General features: G+C 35.4%; 3 protein-coding genes across 10 annotated transcripts; 2 read left to right on the top strand and 1 right to left on the bottom strand.

The window, feature by feature from the left end:
• The first annotated feature begins 1,154 nt into the window (after positions 1-1,154).
• Positions 1,155-5,224, top strand: casp23 (caspase 23, apoptosis-related cysteine peptidase). Of its 2 annotated transcripts, none has more exons than XM_026216656.1 (11): positions 1,155-1,287; positions 1,841-1,915; positions 2,036-2,106; positions 2,189-2,362; positions 2,452-2,631; positions 2,719-2,790; positions 2,993-3,169; positions 3,250-3,493; positions 3,603-3,704; positions 4,244-4,353; positions 4,591-5,224. In XM_026216656.1, exons 3-11 carry the CDS (start codon positions 2,059-2,061, stop codon positions 4,684-4,686), a joined length of 1,203 nt encoding a protein of 400 aa, XP_026072441.1. In that variant the 5' UTR covers positions 1,155-1,287; positions 1,841-1,915; positions 2,036-2,058; the 3' UTR covers positions 4,687-5,224. The 2 variants fall into 2 exon arrangements, with proteins under 2 accessions (XP_026072441.1, XP_026072440.1); XM_026216655.1 differs by having other exon boundaries at positions 1,157-1,622.
• Positions 5,225-5,908: 684 nt separating this feature from the next.
• Positions 5,909-12,367, bottom strand: LOC113052247 (ubiquitin carboxyl-terminal hydrolase 47). 7 transcript variants are annotated; one of them, XM_026216650.1, is made up of 12 exons: positions 11,435-12,367; positions 9,667-9,825; positions 8,726-8,833; positions 8,466-8,590; positions 8,224-8,294; positions 7,957-8,082; positions 7,733-7,828; positions 7,509-7,637; positions 7,281-7,415; positions 7,170-7,192; positions 7,025-7,065; positions 5,909-6,917 (listed from the first exon to the last, which is right to left on the bottom strand). In XM_026216650.1, the coding sequence occupies exons 2-12, from the start codon at positions 9,714-9,716 to the stop codon at positions 6,256-6,258; spliced, it is 1,566 nt and encodes a 521-aa protein (XP_026072435.1). In that variant the 5' UTR covers positions 9,717-9,825; positions 11,435-12,367; the 3' UTR covers positions 5,909-6,255. The 7 variants fall into 7 exon arrangements, with proteins under 7 accessions (XP_026072435.1, XP_026072437.1, XP_026072433.1 ...); XM_026216652.1 differs by lacking the exon at positions 11,435-12,367 and adding an exon at positions 10,006-10,704 and having other exon boundaries at positions 7,509-7,565; XM_026216648.1 differs by lacking the exon at positions 11,435-12,367 and adding an exon at positions 10,006-10,700.
• LOC113052250 (probable E3 ubiquitin-protein ligase ARI7) lies at positions 10,888-13,665 on the top strand. The gene is made up of 4 exons (XM_026216658.1): positions 10,888-11,385; positions 12,378-12,478; positions 12,556-12,729; positions 12,856-13,665. The coding sequence occupies exons 1-4, from the start codon at positions 11,304-11,306 to the stop codon at positions 13,306-13,308; spliced, it is 810 nt and encodes a 269-aa protein (XP_026072443.1). The 5' UTR covers positions 10,888-11,303; the 3' UTR covers positions 13,309-13,665.
• Positions 13,666-14,738: the final 1,073 nt, after the last annotated feature.

The following is a 14,738-nucleotide window of genomic DNA, read 5'->3' as shown; positions in this document are numbered from 1 at the left end:
AGAAAAAGTTGTTCCAGCCCATTTGTTAGCCTTATTACAGCTCTTCATAATTTCAACATGTTTCTTTGGAATTATATTCACTGTGAAAAGTGCTTCACAGATACATCTGAATTTAAGTTTTTTTATGTTCATCTTAGTTTGATGTTTTATTTTATGCTTTTATTCACTGATTGTATTATTTAGGAAGGGAATGAGACTTCCTGCAACGGGATTTTAGAGCGTGGAGGCAGGGCTGGACTGGGGATAAAATTTGGCCTTGGATATATCCAGCCCACGAGTTCCCCCGTGAATGTTCTGCTGGGTTATAAGGACTTCATTTGGAGTAAATAAATTAATAAATAAAGCAGGACAGAAACAAATAATGATAGATATTAACAAAATTCAAAGCAAATGCATTTTTGATAGAAATGCACTTGACAGTAAAGCAATGATTTTGAGCTAGAATGAAAAAAAAATGAAGCCTAATTCTAATATATTTTGTCTTTCCTCACCCTCGTGTGATTGCAAACCTGCATAACTTACTTTCTTCTGTGGAACACAAAATAAGATATTTTGTAGAATGTTACCAAACCATTTTGCTTATACCCTTGATTTATACTATGAACTAAAATGTCTTGAATTTCTCAAATTATCTTCTTTTTTATGTTCAACTTTAGAAATAAATTCATGCCGGTTTGGCACGATGTTAAGTAAGTGTCAATTTTAATTTGATGGGTGAACTATCCCTTTAAGAACTTTAATATTTGTAAATAATACACACCTAATCTATATAAAGCACTGATATTTATCTTTAATCTGGCTCTTACTGAATCAACATTTTACTTCTATTAAAATTAATCAGAAGTAAACATCTAAAGAGAGAAGTTCTTGCTTAGAATTATTAGGTCTATTAGACGGTGGTCACTAGAAGTAAAACCATGGTAAATTACTATCCTGCTGAATTGACAAGCCTTTGTATTGGCGTTTTCCTGTTTACCTCTTCATGTAAACTGGCTTACATTATCCTATTTTTTTTTCAACCAGCATCACTACAGATTTTTTATGTTCTCGTATATCGCACGACTATAACAATTCTGTGTCACTCACATCTGAATGGATGAAGAGACTTATCACTTTACTTTGTGGCGCAAGCGCAGCGCTGTGCGGCTGGCCGATGCATTGCGTAGCACCGCTTCACATTTTTTTGAAGTAGGCTATTTGCTTTTGGCTTTGGCGTCCCTGTGCTCTCGATGGCATTTCTCTCACTTCAGCGGACACGCGCACCCAGTAGATGATGGGCGGAGAAAGGTAGAATGGTAGAATGACAGAAGTGATAAAGCACCAATTACAACAAAGAATCATGAGTTTCACACAACTGTATGGGACATCATCTAAGGGGAAGCTAGCTAGCTAGTTGATTACGGACTTGCGAAGCAACAAAACAAGTTGGTATAGGGTAGCTATGATCAAATACTGATCCTTAAAAAAGTCATAATACACAAGCAGCGTATTATGACTTCATATACTTGCGTATGGCCACGACTACATTGTTTAGTACTTAAACGTTAAAATGACGGAAGAGGTTAACTGGGAAGAAGATTTGGAAGAGGACGCCGCGATAGCAAACCTCGTCCATCATTTGAGTATTGACTATTACTTCTTCTTTTTTGCAATTATAACTTTTCCTAATGTGTTATACATAATGATAAAAATAACATTATTTGACTAAATAAAATACTGGAATATACAGCCTATGTATAAAAATAACATCAATAGCAAAACCGAAAGGGAAACCATCACATACAAATTTTTAGAGGAAATATAAAAATAAAAATATGTATCATTGTTTTTCAAAATTCAGATATCCACAAACAACATATTGGGAAATCAGATCGTAATTCTGAAGCACAGCCATCAAATGAAAGAGTGGACTTTGGTGAGTTCCCATAAATCAAATTAATCCGCATTCTAATGTAAATGTAAATTGAACAGCGTGATTTCAGCATTTGGTTTATGAACGTTCTTTATATATTTTTTAAAATGTCTTTGTTATCAGTTGCATTGCCCTGTGGTCATCGAATGCCGACAGACTATGTTGTTGCTTGCTTCAAGTATTATCTTAAACAGGTCGGTCTATATTACACTGTTTGCATATTGACTGTCTTTGATTCCTGTACAATTGTATGTTTACCTGGTTCTTGTGTTCTAGAAAGAGACTGAATTTTCCTGCCCTCGTTTCGATGAGGTTCAGAAGAAATCCTGCAGTCTGAAGCTCTCTTATCAGGACCTCTGTCAGCTGATACCACTGACAGACAAACAAAGGGAATTCTTAGAGGAGAATCTTGCTGCCCTTGTTGCTAGAAGGCTGTTTGACATTAAAGCTGTAAGATCATTCATTTTGTCTGCTGTTGCATGCATGCATATGGCCTCCTACACGACAGTCCGAAATGCATCTGCTTGTCATTGCTGCAGTGTCCAGGATGTCAGTCTCATGTGGAAAGACGAGATCGAAGTAACCTGTGCGTAAACTGCACTATCTGCACGGCCAACCTGAAACGGACTTACTTCTTCTGCTGGAACTGCTGCAGGGAATGGAAAGGGCCGACCCATAATTCTGTGCGATGTGAAAATACTGGCTGTGGACAGAGAGTGGTAAATCAAATCCAGTTAAATTGACCAAATAAATGTGTTTTATAATCTTTTCTGACAACATATTATGATTTTGTTGCATCCAAACAGAGACCTTCAGATCCCCTTATTCCATGCAATCCTGAGTTTAAAATGAAAATGCTTAAAGAACAGGGAGACGATGTAAGTTAAGTTGTTCATATCACAATATTTTAAAATAGGTATTATAAATCAGTATTTTTATCACTAAAATACATATTGTTGTAGTAACTGCCCTAATGACGAGAGAAATGTTGTATATTTAACTGTGTCTTTATGTTTGAATATTATTTGCAAATGAATAAAATATATATGTTTGTTAAACCTTTTTATCTTCTTTGTCAAGATATACCAGGTAAAAGACAAAGCCCATGAGAGAAAACGTTTGGCACTGCTTATCAACAATGTAGAATTTAAAAACTTAGATGACAGGACTGGGGCAGACAAGGATGAGCTGAGTATGGAAGTGCTGCTCAAAGGTCTGGGTTACACTGTGATCACACTCAGAGACCTCAGTGCACAGGTGCATTCAAGTGTATTTAAGCCAATGTAGCCAACTTTTTATTTATTTTTGATATTTGATCTTGATGGTCTGATGTTCAGGGTATGCTTGCTGCCATGCGAGACTTTGCCCAGCGAGAGGAACACACTGAATCGGACAGCTGCTTTGTGGTCTTGATGTCCCATGGAGATGCCAATGGAATCTGTGGGGTTTTTTACTCTTTCGACAATGAAGAGGAAGAGGACATTTTTCCAACAGATCACATTTTTGATTGCTTGAACACTCCGAACTGTGCTGGATTGTGGGACAAGCCAAAAATCATCCTTATCCAGTCTTGTAGGGGTGGTGAGTTATTTAAAATGTTGTTTAAAACATTGATTGTTGTTGTTGATTGATTATAGCCTCATCCTTTTTTAAGCAACATGCTTTAGCAAATTCTGCCCTAATGTTACAGATAAAGAAGGCAGTGTGTATGTCCCGGACGCTGCGCCCAGACGCAGCAGAAGTAAAGAGCACCGTGAAACAGACTTCTGCTGCCTGAGATCCTGTACTCCAGGTAAATATTTCCTTACATCATTCCTCTCCATTTATTATAATATTGCATGAAACAATTATAAAAAATAAAAAAAAAAACGTATTTGGGTGACGTACAGTACATTGGACATACATTGGATAGTTGCCCCTAAACCTAAAATTCCGTCATCATTAAATCACCCTCAAGTTCCAAATCTGTTTGAGTTTCATTCTTCTACCAAACACAAAATAATATCTGAAGAATGTCGGTAACTGTACGGTTGCTGTTCCCCATGCATTGACTTCCATAGTATGGTGAAAAAAATCTGAAACTGCTTGGTTGCCCACATTTTTCAAAATATCTTCCTTTTGTGTTCAGCAGTAAAAAAATCACACTGGTTTGGAACGATATGAGGGTGTGTAAATGATTACAGGATTTTAGTTTTTGGTTAAACTGTCACTTTAATGCTAACTACTGGATATTGGATATACTGTATTGTTTAAAAAAATTGTTAAAACTGTGTGTTATTTGATTTGTATCTAAGCAATGGTGTTCTGTCTTAATTTGTATTCTCTATACAGATACTGTGTCCTACAGAAATACAAAAAAAGGCTCAGATTTCATCCAAGACATTGTGGAAATATTTAATCAGCATGCTCACCAGGACGACATCGAGGAACTCTTCAGAAAGGCAAAGTCACATTCTTTAGCAAAACAGACAACAATGCCGAAATTTGTTTTTTTGATAGTTGACTGAATGGTTAACTTTACTTCCTTGTTATTCCTTGTCAGTAATATTGCATGTCAGTGACAATAACAAACCAGCCAAATATCAAATACCAAGAGGTCTAGAGACTGAATATATTTGAACATTTGAGGTTATGTGTGGTTGGTTATGTTGTAATATTTATTTTTATTTTTGAAACAGGTCATTAAGAAGTTTAAGACAACACATCCAGATCAAATGCCATGCAAAGAAAGAGCAACATTATCTAAGAAATTCTTCCTCTTCCCTGGGCTGTAAGAGACAGCAACTACAACTTCTGTCATCATTATTTTAGAAACATGATTTATGCATTTTTAATTGTCATCTCTGGAGTTCCTGTTTAAAGAAAACAAGAATTTATTGGCATTTGAATGAGTTTGTGTGTTCATATGATCCTTGATTGTTTATATTGTTGTCCAGCTTGAAATTTGACTTGAGCACCCCCAAACCCAAACCAAACTATTTTACAAATAAAATTAAAAAAATATTGATAGAAGGATTGTTACAATTAAATTAACTAGCTCTATTCTTAACACATTTTCTCAATATTAAAGCTATGTGATTTTCCCACAATTTATATGAAAAAAAGAGGAAACAAAATAGGATAATGAAATACATGATTTATGTTGACCTGTTAGTTTGCTAGATCTGCTGACCTAGACTGCAGATATAATTTCTTGTAAACCCTGGATTACCTGTATTATGAAACAGAAACCAGCTACACTGTGATCACAGATTTAAGATCTTTCTTAAATATACCATTAGAAGTATCTGAATAAAGGTTGTCTCAGCTAAACATTTGCTGGTTTAATGCTCTTTTGAAATACATTTTTATGACATGATACTCACATAAAATAAAGTAAAGAGACCTGGATATTAGATAGAAGGTCATATGATTTATCTATGAATTATTACTATGAAAAAATACACTATAGGCCTACTACAAGAGTAGACATGTGGAATAACTTGTCCACAACCAAAACCATAAAAAAAGAAAGAGAAAAGAGCTTTAGAGCTTTTGTCTGGCAAAATTTTGTGTCTTCACAACAATAAAAGGTTTCTTTAAAAGGTGTTATTTTTTACAATTTACGAATAAATAATTTAGGGCCTGCTCTTAATGATTCACTTTTAGGTGAGTAACATGTTGGAATTAGTAAATGCAACGGCTCATGTACCTGTTCGATGAAAATAATGATGTAGCTACTTAGGCATATAATTAAATATTGTATTATTATTATTATTATTTAGGATCTGCAGTGATTCATTATTTTTTAACCGGTTAATTGAAAACAACTGTCCAAAGGAGCTGATTTGTTTAAACAAACAGGACTTCTCAATGTTAAGTTACAGGGCCAAGCACGGACATTCTGAGGGGCAGTGGACAAAATAAAAAAAGGGGCACTAAGAGGGAGGGTGGTTGTTAATACAAATGATCCAGTTGTTACAAATGTACAATTAAAAGAGAACACTGAACACTCTGTAATAATTTCAGACTTTATTGTAGATGTTTTAATAAGAATGGGCTCTCCCTCACTCTCTGAGCCTGCTTCTGCCTCATCTTCAATGGAAGTAGGGGAGAGTGAGTTAAGCTGAGCCAGTGGGTAAGCTGACCCACCCCCTTTTTGTACCAAAAAATAGCATGGAAAATAAAAAGCTTTACCAACTCAAATCATTTAAAAATATGTAAGTGAAAACTAAAAATTAGATAACAAAAGAAAATGCAAAGGAAATTCTAAATATTCACTTATTCACCATCTTCCAGAAGATTTCATCTTCTCTTTTGTGCACTTTTCTTTTTAGTTATTTTGTCTGCCAGACCCAAGACGTTTAATCACTTTTTAACATCTTCAAAGTTTTAAGGGATTTTCTTCTTAAGAACTTTTTCCGTCTAATACAATGCTTAAATTGTCTTTTTGAAATTGCAGTAAACTCTGATGTCACCATCTTGCTCAGATTTTCAAGTAGTTCTAGAGTGTAATTGTGGCCATTAGGGATGTCAATGACATGGTACCTGTTCTGACAACTGCCGACAACTTTACTAAGTTTGCTGCGTTTGATAAATGTGTTAATGGTTTGCCCAAGTTTTTTAAGCTCTCTGCCATTTGTGAAGATAATCATCATATGTTTTGTCATTCCTGAATCTAGTCGTTTTCTGAAGGCATGGAAAAGACCTTGCTGTTGTTCACTAAATGTACATATCGGTGTGACCCAGAGAATCACATTGGGGCCAGGGTCACATAACTCAATGCATTTTTCCATTTCACGGCTCCAACTCTGTTCATCAAGGGAAAAGAGGTTGGGAGTGTCCACTACAGTGATCTTTCCCACTGTCTTTGCCATGGACGCTTTGGTCACAGTCTCTGATCCACTTCCACAAGTAAAGTAATTTCCACCAAGGATGATGTTGCCTACTGCACTTTTCCCAGCTCTGGAAGGTCCCATTAGAAGGATCCTCATCGGATGCAGTACGCTGTCATGGCTCAACACAGCTGTTTTGAACAACACATAAACATAAACTAAACACATTTTAAAGTGTATTTTTAGAGGCTTTTTTTGTCTCTGAAAAAGCAACATGTTGAAAAAGTTAGAGTTTCACCTTTACCTTTCCTGTACATCAGCATGTATGGTAGGTGAGAGCTGTCAAAGAAAAATGAAAATACTTTTTACTAAATACTACGTCCAAGAAACAACTGCTTTGCATTCTTCACACGAGAGAGAGAGAGAGAGAGAGCAACACTCACTTTTTCAGTGATGCTTCTGAAGTCTGTAAAAAAGGATGTGAATATATATATATAAAAAAATGTGCAGTTTGAGTCATATGCAATAATGCTAATCAAACAAACAAACAGTACCTGTCTTACTGTGTAGTCATCAAAACAGTACCATTTTCCATTTTCATATGATCTGATGATTGCATCGTAGTGTCCACCAGTGTATCCACCCCTATGGTTGATAACAGCATAAAGATCATATTTAGGCCATTTATCCTGCAGAGAAAGATAAGGGTTTTACATGTTTAGACTATTTTCTATTGATTCTGCATTACAATTTTCCTTTGTATGATAATTGATTAATGATACCCCATTGTGTAGACTTGGAGGTACATCCAGACAACATTCGTTCTTCTTGTAACTCATCTGCATGTAATCAAAGTCAAACCTCTTCAGATGCAGAGTTAAAACAGTGGGATAATCATCTATTGCACTCCACTGCAAGAAGAAAATAAAAAAGTTGCAAACTCATGCAGTACTTAAATTAGTCATCTGTGATGGATGTTGAAAATCTCACATTTTAATTAACTCACAGTTTCTGTTTCTGTTTTTTGGTCACATTTATCACAGTACATCCAGTCATCCTCTTCAAGTTTTGAATGTTCAAAGAAGGTTTTCAGACCATTTTTCTATATTGTCACCATGAGAAAAAAAAAAAACACACACCATGCAGTTTTAGAGGAAATCTACTGTACGCAAAAACCAAAACCTTGACTAACGTAAACTTTGTTTTGCATATTATGCATAGTCTTCCTACCACATCATATTTCTCATCATTTCCAACATCAATAGACAGAAGTATTGAGATGAAGGTGTTGGTTTCTTTGGTTTCCTCGCCACATTTACAACATTTTGTTATGTTGCTCATTTTCCCTTCGAAGACCTGGAACAAAGTCAGTTTTGATACAAAGGCTACTTCTTAATGTTATTGTGTAGCCTTAAGCCATCAATGATAATTACAGACATATTTACAGTCAGTTATTTAATCTCACTCAAATTAAAATACATTTAATATGTGAAATACCTTAGAGGCATGTGTCCCCATTGCTTTCAAAATCTTCCGATAATACTCCACGGCATCTTGTTGCTCAAAAACTTGAAAATGTATATATATATATATATATGTGGAAATAAAAAAATACAAAAGTTTTACTCTTGTACTCTTGTACTTTGTGTTAAATTAAACTCTTATTCAAATTTCAGTATTAATATTTGCTATTTAACATGGTTCAAAACTGTGTTGATTTGAAAATTAAATGAACCCACCATTTCTTACTCCAAGACTCTTGGTTATTCCTTCAGTTGAGGCTGCTTTGTCTGACAGCTGTTCAAACAGCTTCTTGAGTTGTAGCAAGAGATTTTCCTGACCACAATCTCCTGGCACGTTTTGACTAATAATCAGGGGAAATTAATAATAAAAAGTTTGGCAAGCGAAAAGTAGAAAGACAGTAAAGAATAGTAGCATTAGTCATACCAATAATCACAATAGTCCTTAAAAATGTTTAAAGGTTATTTATTTATTTTACCTCACCACTGCTTCTCTGAATTTTGGGGTCATGAATAGACATTGCAATACTGCATTTAAGTAGCAGGTGGCACCTTGATTTTTCAGTCCATTATATTGGACTTCATTCCTGAATACAGAAGTAACACACATACACAGAGTCCATTAGTCCACTGCATGCGCTGGACAATCCTCACAGTGTCCTTAAGCATTAAGTAAACAGAACAATTGTGGCAAAATAATGTTGTATTGGCTATACACTATAAAATAATTATTGTGATTTTAACAGTAAAAGACTGTAAAATGTTACATTTAAAACCTGTTAACTGGTTAACAGTAGTTTCCCTATATAAATGTAATTACATTTAATGTAATTCTAGGGTTAAATACTGTTAAAATTACAGTTTTAGGAAGAGAAAAAGAAAAAATAATTGTATAATTTACAGTCAAAAACCGTAAATTGAATCTCCCAGAAATCCCTTCATGACACTTCATAGTTTATTTATTTTTTTATTTATATTTTTTTGAATAATTAGGTTATGTTTCTTCTTAGTTTTTTTATTCTTAGTTGTGTACATTAGGGTATTATTTTACACCTAATGTTGTTAAATAAATGTTTCTTGCATTATTTCAGTATCGTGTGTTACCATGATGGTAGTGTTTGTGACACTGTATTTTTTATTGTGCATTTAAATTTAGCCTGTTAAACCTAAAATGTTGCTATTTTTACGGTGACGTTCAACCACAGCTGACAGTATTTTAACGTAAATGCCACAGAAGGTTTAAGTTATTTTTTATTTTATTTTTTAATTTTTTTACAGTGTAGCATATAGGTATTTCACGTAAATCAACAGACAAGCAGTCCACAAAAGCAGAATATTATCCTTGATCTTTCGGCAGTTACAACTAATTATTTAAAATGTATTATCTAGGCTGTGTGGATATTTTAAGAAGTCAACCCACCTGTTGGGAGAGTCACGTTTCTCGGCTGTGAGAGTTCCTGGATTATTCATGCTGTATAAGGAGCGGACAGCTGATTTGTTTTGGAGGCTTTTGAAAACGTGTCTGTAAGGCAACCCGGTCTTGCACTTGTCTTTTGGTTGATATATGAACGAACACTTTCTGGGAATAATTGTAAATGCAAAATGTATGCTAACTTCAGTTAAGCTGAGTGGGATCAAACAGAGTATTTAGCCTGTCACTGAGCAAATAGTGAATTAGCCTAAATTCCATAAATATTAATTAAAAGACAGACTAATATTCGAATAGCCTAAGCATCGAATATTTTGCATTCGAATTTACCTCAGATGAAATTCGTCCTTCTGTTAAGTTACAATTTGTAGAGCACAAAGCTGTCTTATTTGCGATCAATTCTCCCCACGTCCAACTTCGACAGGCAACTGAAAAGTTATAGTTTTACTTTCGAATTCGCATGTTGAAATCGCGACGGAAACTGTCAAGTGGAGAGAACGTCAATGCAAAGAACGTAATTTGTCATCATAATTCTTAAAATCCTGGATTAAAAGCTAAATTCCGAAGATGGGTTTCACAGATATCCCCGATGTGAGGTGACAGACAAGACCCCATTTACAATAGCCCATTTGTCAATAAATGTATAAGTGTCTCTCTGTTTAAAATGTTGTCTTGTCGACGAAATCCTTGAGGTAGATTTGATTCCGACAGGTACTCAAATTATTAGCAAGTTTGGAAACATCCGTGGAAAACATAAGACATGTAAGGAAGGTTAAAACATTCTAAAAGACTTTAACAATCGTTATAGGCTACATGTAAACATGTCAGTGCACGTTTATGCTATTTTGAACAAGTGTAGGAGTGTAAGTGGCTGTAGATTTCAAATTGTTAGAAAAATGAAAAGTAAAAAGACAAATTCACTTATTTTCTAATAAAAATTAGCCCTTTATTGCTTTATTGTTTGCAACTCGTCTATTCTTTTTAACGATGTGGTTTACACTGGTTACAAATGTGTCCAGAAATAAAACAGCTAACATGCATAGGCCTACTCTATTTTTTTGACTAGCTACATTTCTTTTTGAATCTCAAAATAGCCGTTTTATTGAATTCTTCCTCTGATGTTGCAACATTAACAGTTTTCTTCTCCCCCTTTATTCCAACTATGATCTGGTAAATCTTTCCCATTTTAGGAGAGCACAACCAAGTTGCAAAACTGAACCGTGGACGTTTCACTTTCTGTTTATAGCTTGCGAGGTGTTGACGCTCCATTTGATAAAAACAAGCTATATGGCTATATTCGCCTACATCTTTGCTCTTTAAATTATAATACTAATAATAAAAACATCACACTATCTACTTTTGTGGTTCAGATTTATCATTAATTTATTCTGTAGGCTAGATGGATCATATAGACTGCCTGCAACACTTGTAGCTGTCTCTTTGGAATGAGGAAACACCAGTAAATTAAATTAGACTCTTTTTTATTAGCCTATGCTATAATTTAGCGTGACAGTATAACCTCAGCCCGTCAGCCGAGAAGACGCGTGACAAACTGGAAAGACAACAAAACACTGTCAACAAAAAAACCTAGGTTTCGTTACATTTCTGAACTGACTGCTGAAGCAACAATGACGGAACAACAGCGGGAAGAAAAACGCTACGATCCCAAAGACAAAACGCTGAAGTTTGTAACGCGCCAGGATGACATAAGTATGTATACAGCATACACAACCGTTAAGACACATCTATGTAAACTCACGTTAGTGCAGGTCAGTAATCTCGGTGGGTTATTTTTCAGAGGCAACCCCAAAACAAGTGCGCTTTGTCTAGTCGCTTTATGAGTACTAGCTACGCAGCGCCTAAATTCAAGATGAAAGCTTGAATTTATACCTGAACCAAAAATTATTGATTGCACTTTATCTAGATATTCTAAATCTCAGAGCGAATTAATAGCCTATTAAACATTGCCTAGCTACTGTAATGTTCAGACTGATTATTAGCCTACTGTGTGATGCTACAAAGTCTATTTCCACACGAATCCTTTCATGCATTCATTTTTAAATCACAAAGTATTTTGATGTTTGTTTTAATTGTTAAACAAGTGAAAAAACATGACAATAACTTATATTTTATAGGCTATGTGTTTCTATATAAGTACTGTAGCCTACTTTTGAATGGGCTGAGGCTGGGATTTAGCTGGATTGAAATTAAAGGGAACATAACACACAGTTTCACCCAGTCTCATTTTAATCAAGAGTATAGAGTAGTACTGCATCCTACATACCTCAAAAAGGCTTTAGTTTTATTATGTTTATAAAAGAAAGATACAGCTTCATGATTCTCTCTGGAAAAAGCAGAGCTCCTGGTTGCGCCTTGGTGAATTTGATGCTGTTTCACTTACCGTCTGCAGTTCTGAATCATGACTGGGATCTTTTATCGCTGGGACCGCTCCATCCTTCAGAGTCAAACTGGGCCGTTTATAAAATGTTCATGAACAAACACACTTGTGAAACTCCTTGCTGCCCCTGGAAAAACAAATGGCATACACTCTTTACTCAATATTGTTATCAAGTCAGATGCATTTCACAAAGCATTGACCAAACATTTTGACACTAATTATCAAGGTGTTGCATAGAAACTGTATTTTTTTTAAATGCTAGTGTTTGTATGCTACGTGTCATTAGTGCCGATTTTCCTTTCAGCTGGGGATGATGACCCTGAGACTTGTCGTGCTGAGATGTCATGTGGCCATGCAGTGACCCCACAGTCACTGACTGCATGGTGTCGTAGTTTGCTTGACCAGGTAATACATTTAAACATTCAGTACTTGTTAACAGGCACATACAGTAATCTAAAAGTATGCCTGCATTTTATTCTCAGGGTCAGCACAAGTTCATGTGTCCTGCACTTAAAGAAGACACAGTACAAAGATGCAATGCAGAATGGCCCTATGTAGAGGTGCGGAGGTTGGCTGTACTGACTCAAGAGGAGCAGAGCCATTTTGAAGAGACGATGGCTGTCCTCGCTGCAGCTGAGTACTGCGAACACAAAACAGTGAGTTACTGGCATACATCACAACATATATCCAGAAATATTTGCATTGTTGAATAGATTAATAAAAACTGCTTTTTAGAAGTTTATTTGTAATTCCATGGATGCCTTTAATTTTTTTTTATTCAGTGCCCTGGATGTCAAACATTCGTTGAGAGAGCGGACATTACCAACCTCTGTGTCATGTGCACCATCTGCACGGCTGAGAAGGGTTGTACATTTCAGTTCTGCTGGCAGTGTATGAGAGAGTGGAAAGGCCCTGGCCCTCGATCTGACCGCTGTGACAACACTGGCTGCACCAATCCCGACATTGAAAAGTTGGCAAAATGTCGTGAAATAAAACTACCGGAAGTCAACAATGTGAGCTGTCCCTCAATGCGCGCTTGCCCCACTTGTGGCAACCTTGTGGAGCATGACACAACGGGGTGTAAGAATGTCATATGTAATCGCTGCAGGGTAGAGTTCTGCTTCGTTTGCCTGAAAGTCACTCAAGTATGCTTGCAATCAAGCAGTTACTTCATTGGCTGTTCTGATGGGGTCGCGCCACGGCAGACTTCCATTCCTTCCTGGAATAGGAACTGAAAACCATTGAAGAAGCCAAACAAAATTATGTTTTATGATAAAATGTCAAAAACGTGTACCTTGAATGTAATGTAAGTTGCATTGGTTAAAAGAGTCTGCCAAATGCGTAAACGTAGTAGGCTATATTAAATGTTTATTCCTTTTGTGCGTTATTCTAGGTGAAGGTTTTCTTTCCATTCTTCTTATATTGATTGTTTATTCTCTTACTGAATTTTGTAACCATTAAACTATTTTTTAGGCATAATTGAGAGGGAATTTGAAGATGTTTTCATATTGTAGAATGGATTATATGGCCTCTTTAACTTTCTTCTGCTGCAGTCATAAATTGATCTAATATACAACAATAAAATCAGTTTGTTGAAAAATATTGTAGCAATGGTATATTTAATCAGTACTAAAAATACAAGAAGGTATTAAGAACATTTATGCAACCGTTGTTTCTCAAGTACATAAAAAACAGGAAGAAATTTCTTAATTTCAAATGTGACGGCTCAAATTTGAAATGGAATTTGCCTTAAAGACTTTAAAGTTTCTGCAAAGTAAAAATCAGAACAGACCAAGTATGATGCCAAATTCAACATTATGACAGACAGGTTTTATTTTCTGTTACATGTAAACCAAAGGTCTTGGCTGTCTGTCTGAGAACTGTGACATTGTATTTCAAAGAGGAAGACATTGCTTTATTTTTCTCTGGAATTTCCTGTTAACAAGCCGGTGCCTCAAATGTTAGACAGGTAAACAATTATTCAACAAACCTTAAATGGAGTTTCCCATAAAGCCAGCATAATATTTCTGCAGATATGAACAGTTCAGATGTGGTTTCAACAATATGAAACAATCATGCAAAAGTTAAAATACAAATTTTGGGTTGCATGGTAGTCTATTCTAATAAACAATGTTTATTGCTCCTAACTATGGTTAATCTCACACTTAAGTTTTCAATCACAGAGGAATGACAGTAGGACAAGCTCTGTCTCGGTCCTTGGATTCTCCTGTAAATGTAATCAGAAGGGAAAAGCCAAGAAAATCTTCATAACTAAACTTTAATAAGAGATTATTTATATTTCATAGATTAACTATTTACCCTCTATTAATTAGCACATTTGGTAAGTGTTACTGTAGTTTTGCTACTATAATTAATAGTTGACAAACAATTTTAAGGGTGTTTTTATTTATTTGCAAATCACATGAACTGCAGCACAACATCTGAGAAGAGTGCTTGGAAATATTTTATAGGACTGTGAAGTACAGACTAGTAAAGGCTAGCTATGCCCTCTAGTGTATGCATGTGCAACCCTTAAGAGTTTGTTATGATATGATGCCACATATGAAGTATCTAAGCTATATCAGTTAAACAAATGACCCACATTAGAGGTTTGTAAACATTCAAGGAACATAACATGATCATAATCACATGAAAGCAAATGTGG

The sequence above is a fragment of the Carassius auratus genome, chromosome 32, assembly GCF_003368295.1.
Source record: "Carassius auratus strain Wakin chromosome 32, ASM336829v1, whole genome shotgun sequence".
In the NCBI taxonomy this organism is placed as follows: Eukaryota; Metazoa; Chordata; class Actinopteri; order Cypriniformes; family Cyprinidae; genus Carassius; species Carassius auratus.
Note: the sequence above shows the minus strand (reverse complement) of the source record. Positions and strands in the feature narration are given on the sequence as shown.

What these genes read in the sequence shown, in the direction of transcription:
- LOC113052247 (XM_026216650.1), bottom strand. Translation starts at nt 9,716, where the DNA reads ATGAATAATCCAGGAACTCTCACAGCCGAGAAACGTGACTCTCCCAAC. An exon ending in TGGGGACACATGCCTCTAAG is followed by an intron (nt 8,083 to 8,223) that starts GTATTTCACATA and finishes ACTTTGTTCCAG; the next exon opens with GTCTTCGAAGGGAAAATGAG. An exon ending in AAAAAACAGAAACAGAAACT is followed by an intron (nt 7,638 to 7,732) that starts GTGAGTTAATTA and finishes TTCTTCTTGCAG; the next exon opens with TGGAGTGCAATAGATGATTA.
- casp23 (XM_026216655.1), top strand. Translation starts at nt 1,550, where the DNA reads ATGACGGAAGAGGTTAACTGGGAAGAAGATTTGGAAGAGGACGCCGCG. An exon ending in TTAAAGAACAGGGAGACGAT is followed by an intron (nt 2,791 to 2,992) that starts GTAAGTTAAGTT and finishes TTCTTTGTCAAG; the next exon opens with ATATACCAGGTAAAAGACAA. An exon ending in TATCCAGTCTTGTAGGGGTG is followed by an intron (nt 3,494 to 3,602) that starts GTGAGTTATTTA and finishes CTAATGTTACAG; the next exon opens with ATAAAGAAGGCAGTGTGTAT.
- LOC113052250 (XM_026216658.1), top strand. Translation starts at nt 11,304, where the DNA reads ATGACGGAACAACAGCGGGAAGAAAAACGCTACGATCCCAAAGACAAA. An exon ending in AACGCGCCAGGATGACATAA is followed by an intron (nt 11,386 to 12,377) that starts GTATGTATACAG and finishes TTTTCCTTTCAG; the next exon opens with CTGGGGATGATGACCCTGAG. An exon ending in GTCGTAGTTTGCTTGACCAG is followed by an intron (nt 12,479 to 12,555) that starts GTAATACATTTA and finishes TTTTATTCTCAG; the next exon opens with GGTCAGCACAAGTTCATGTG.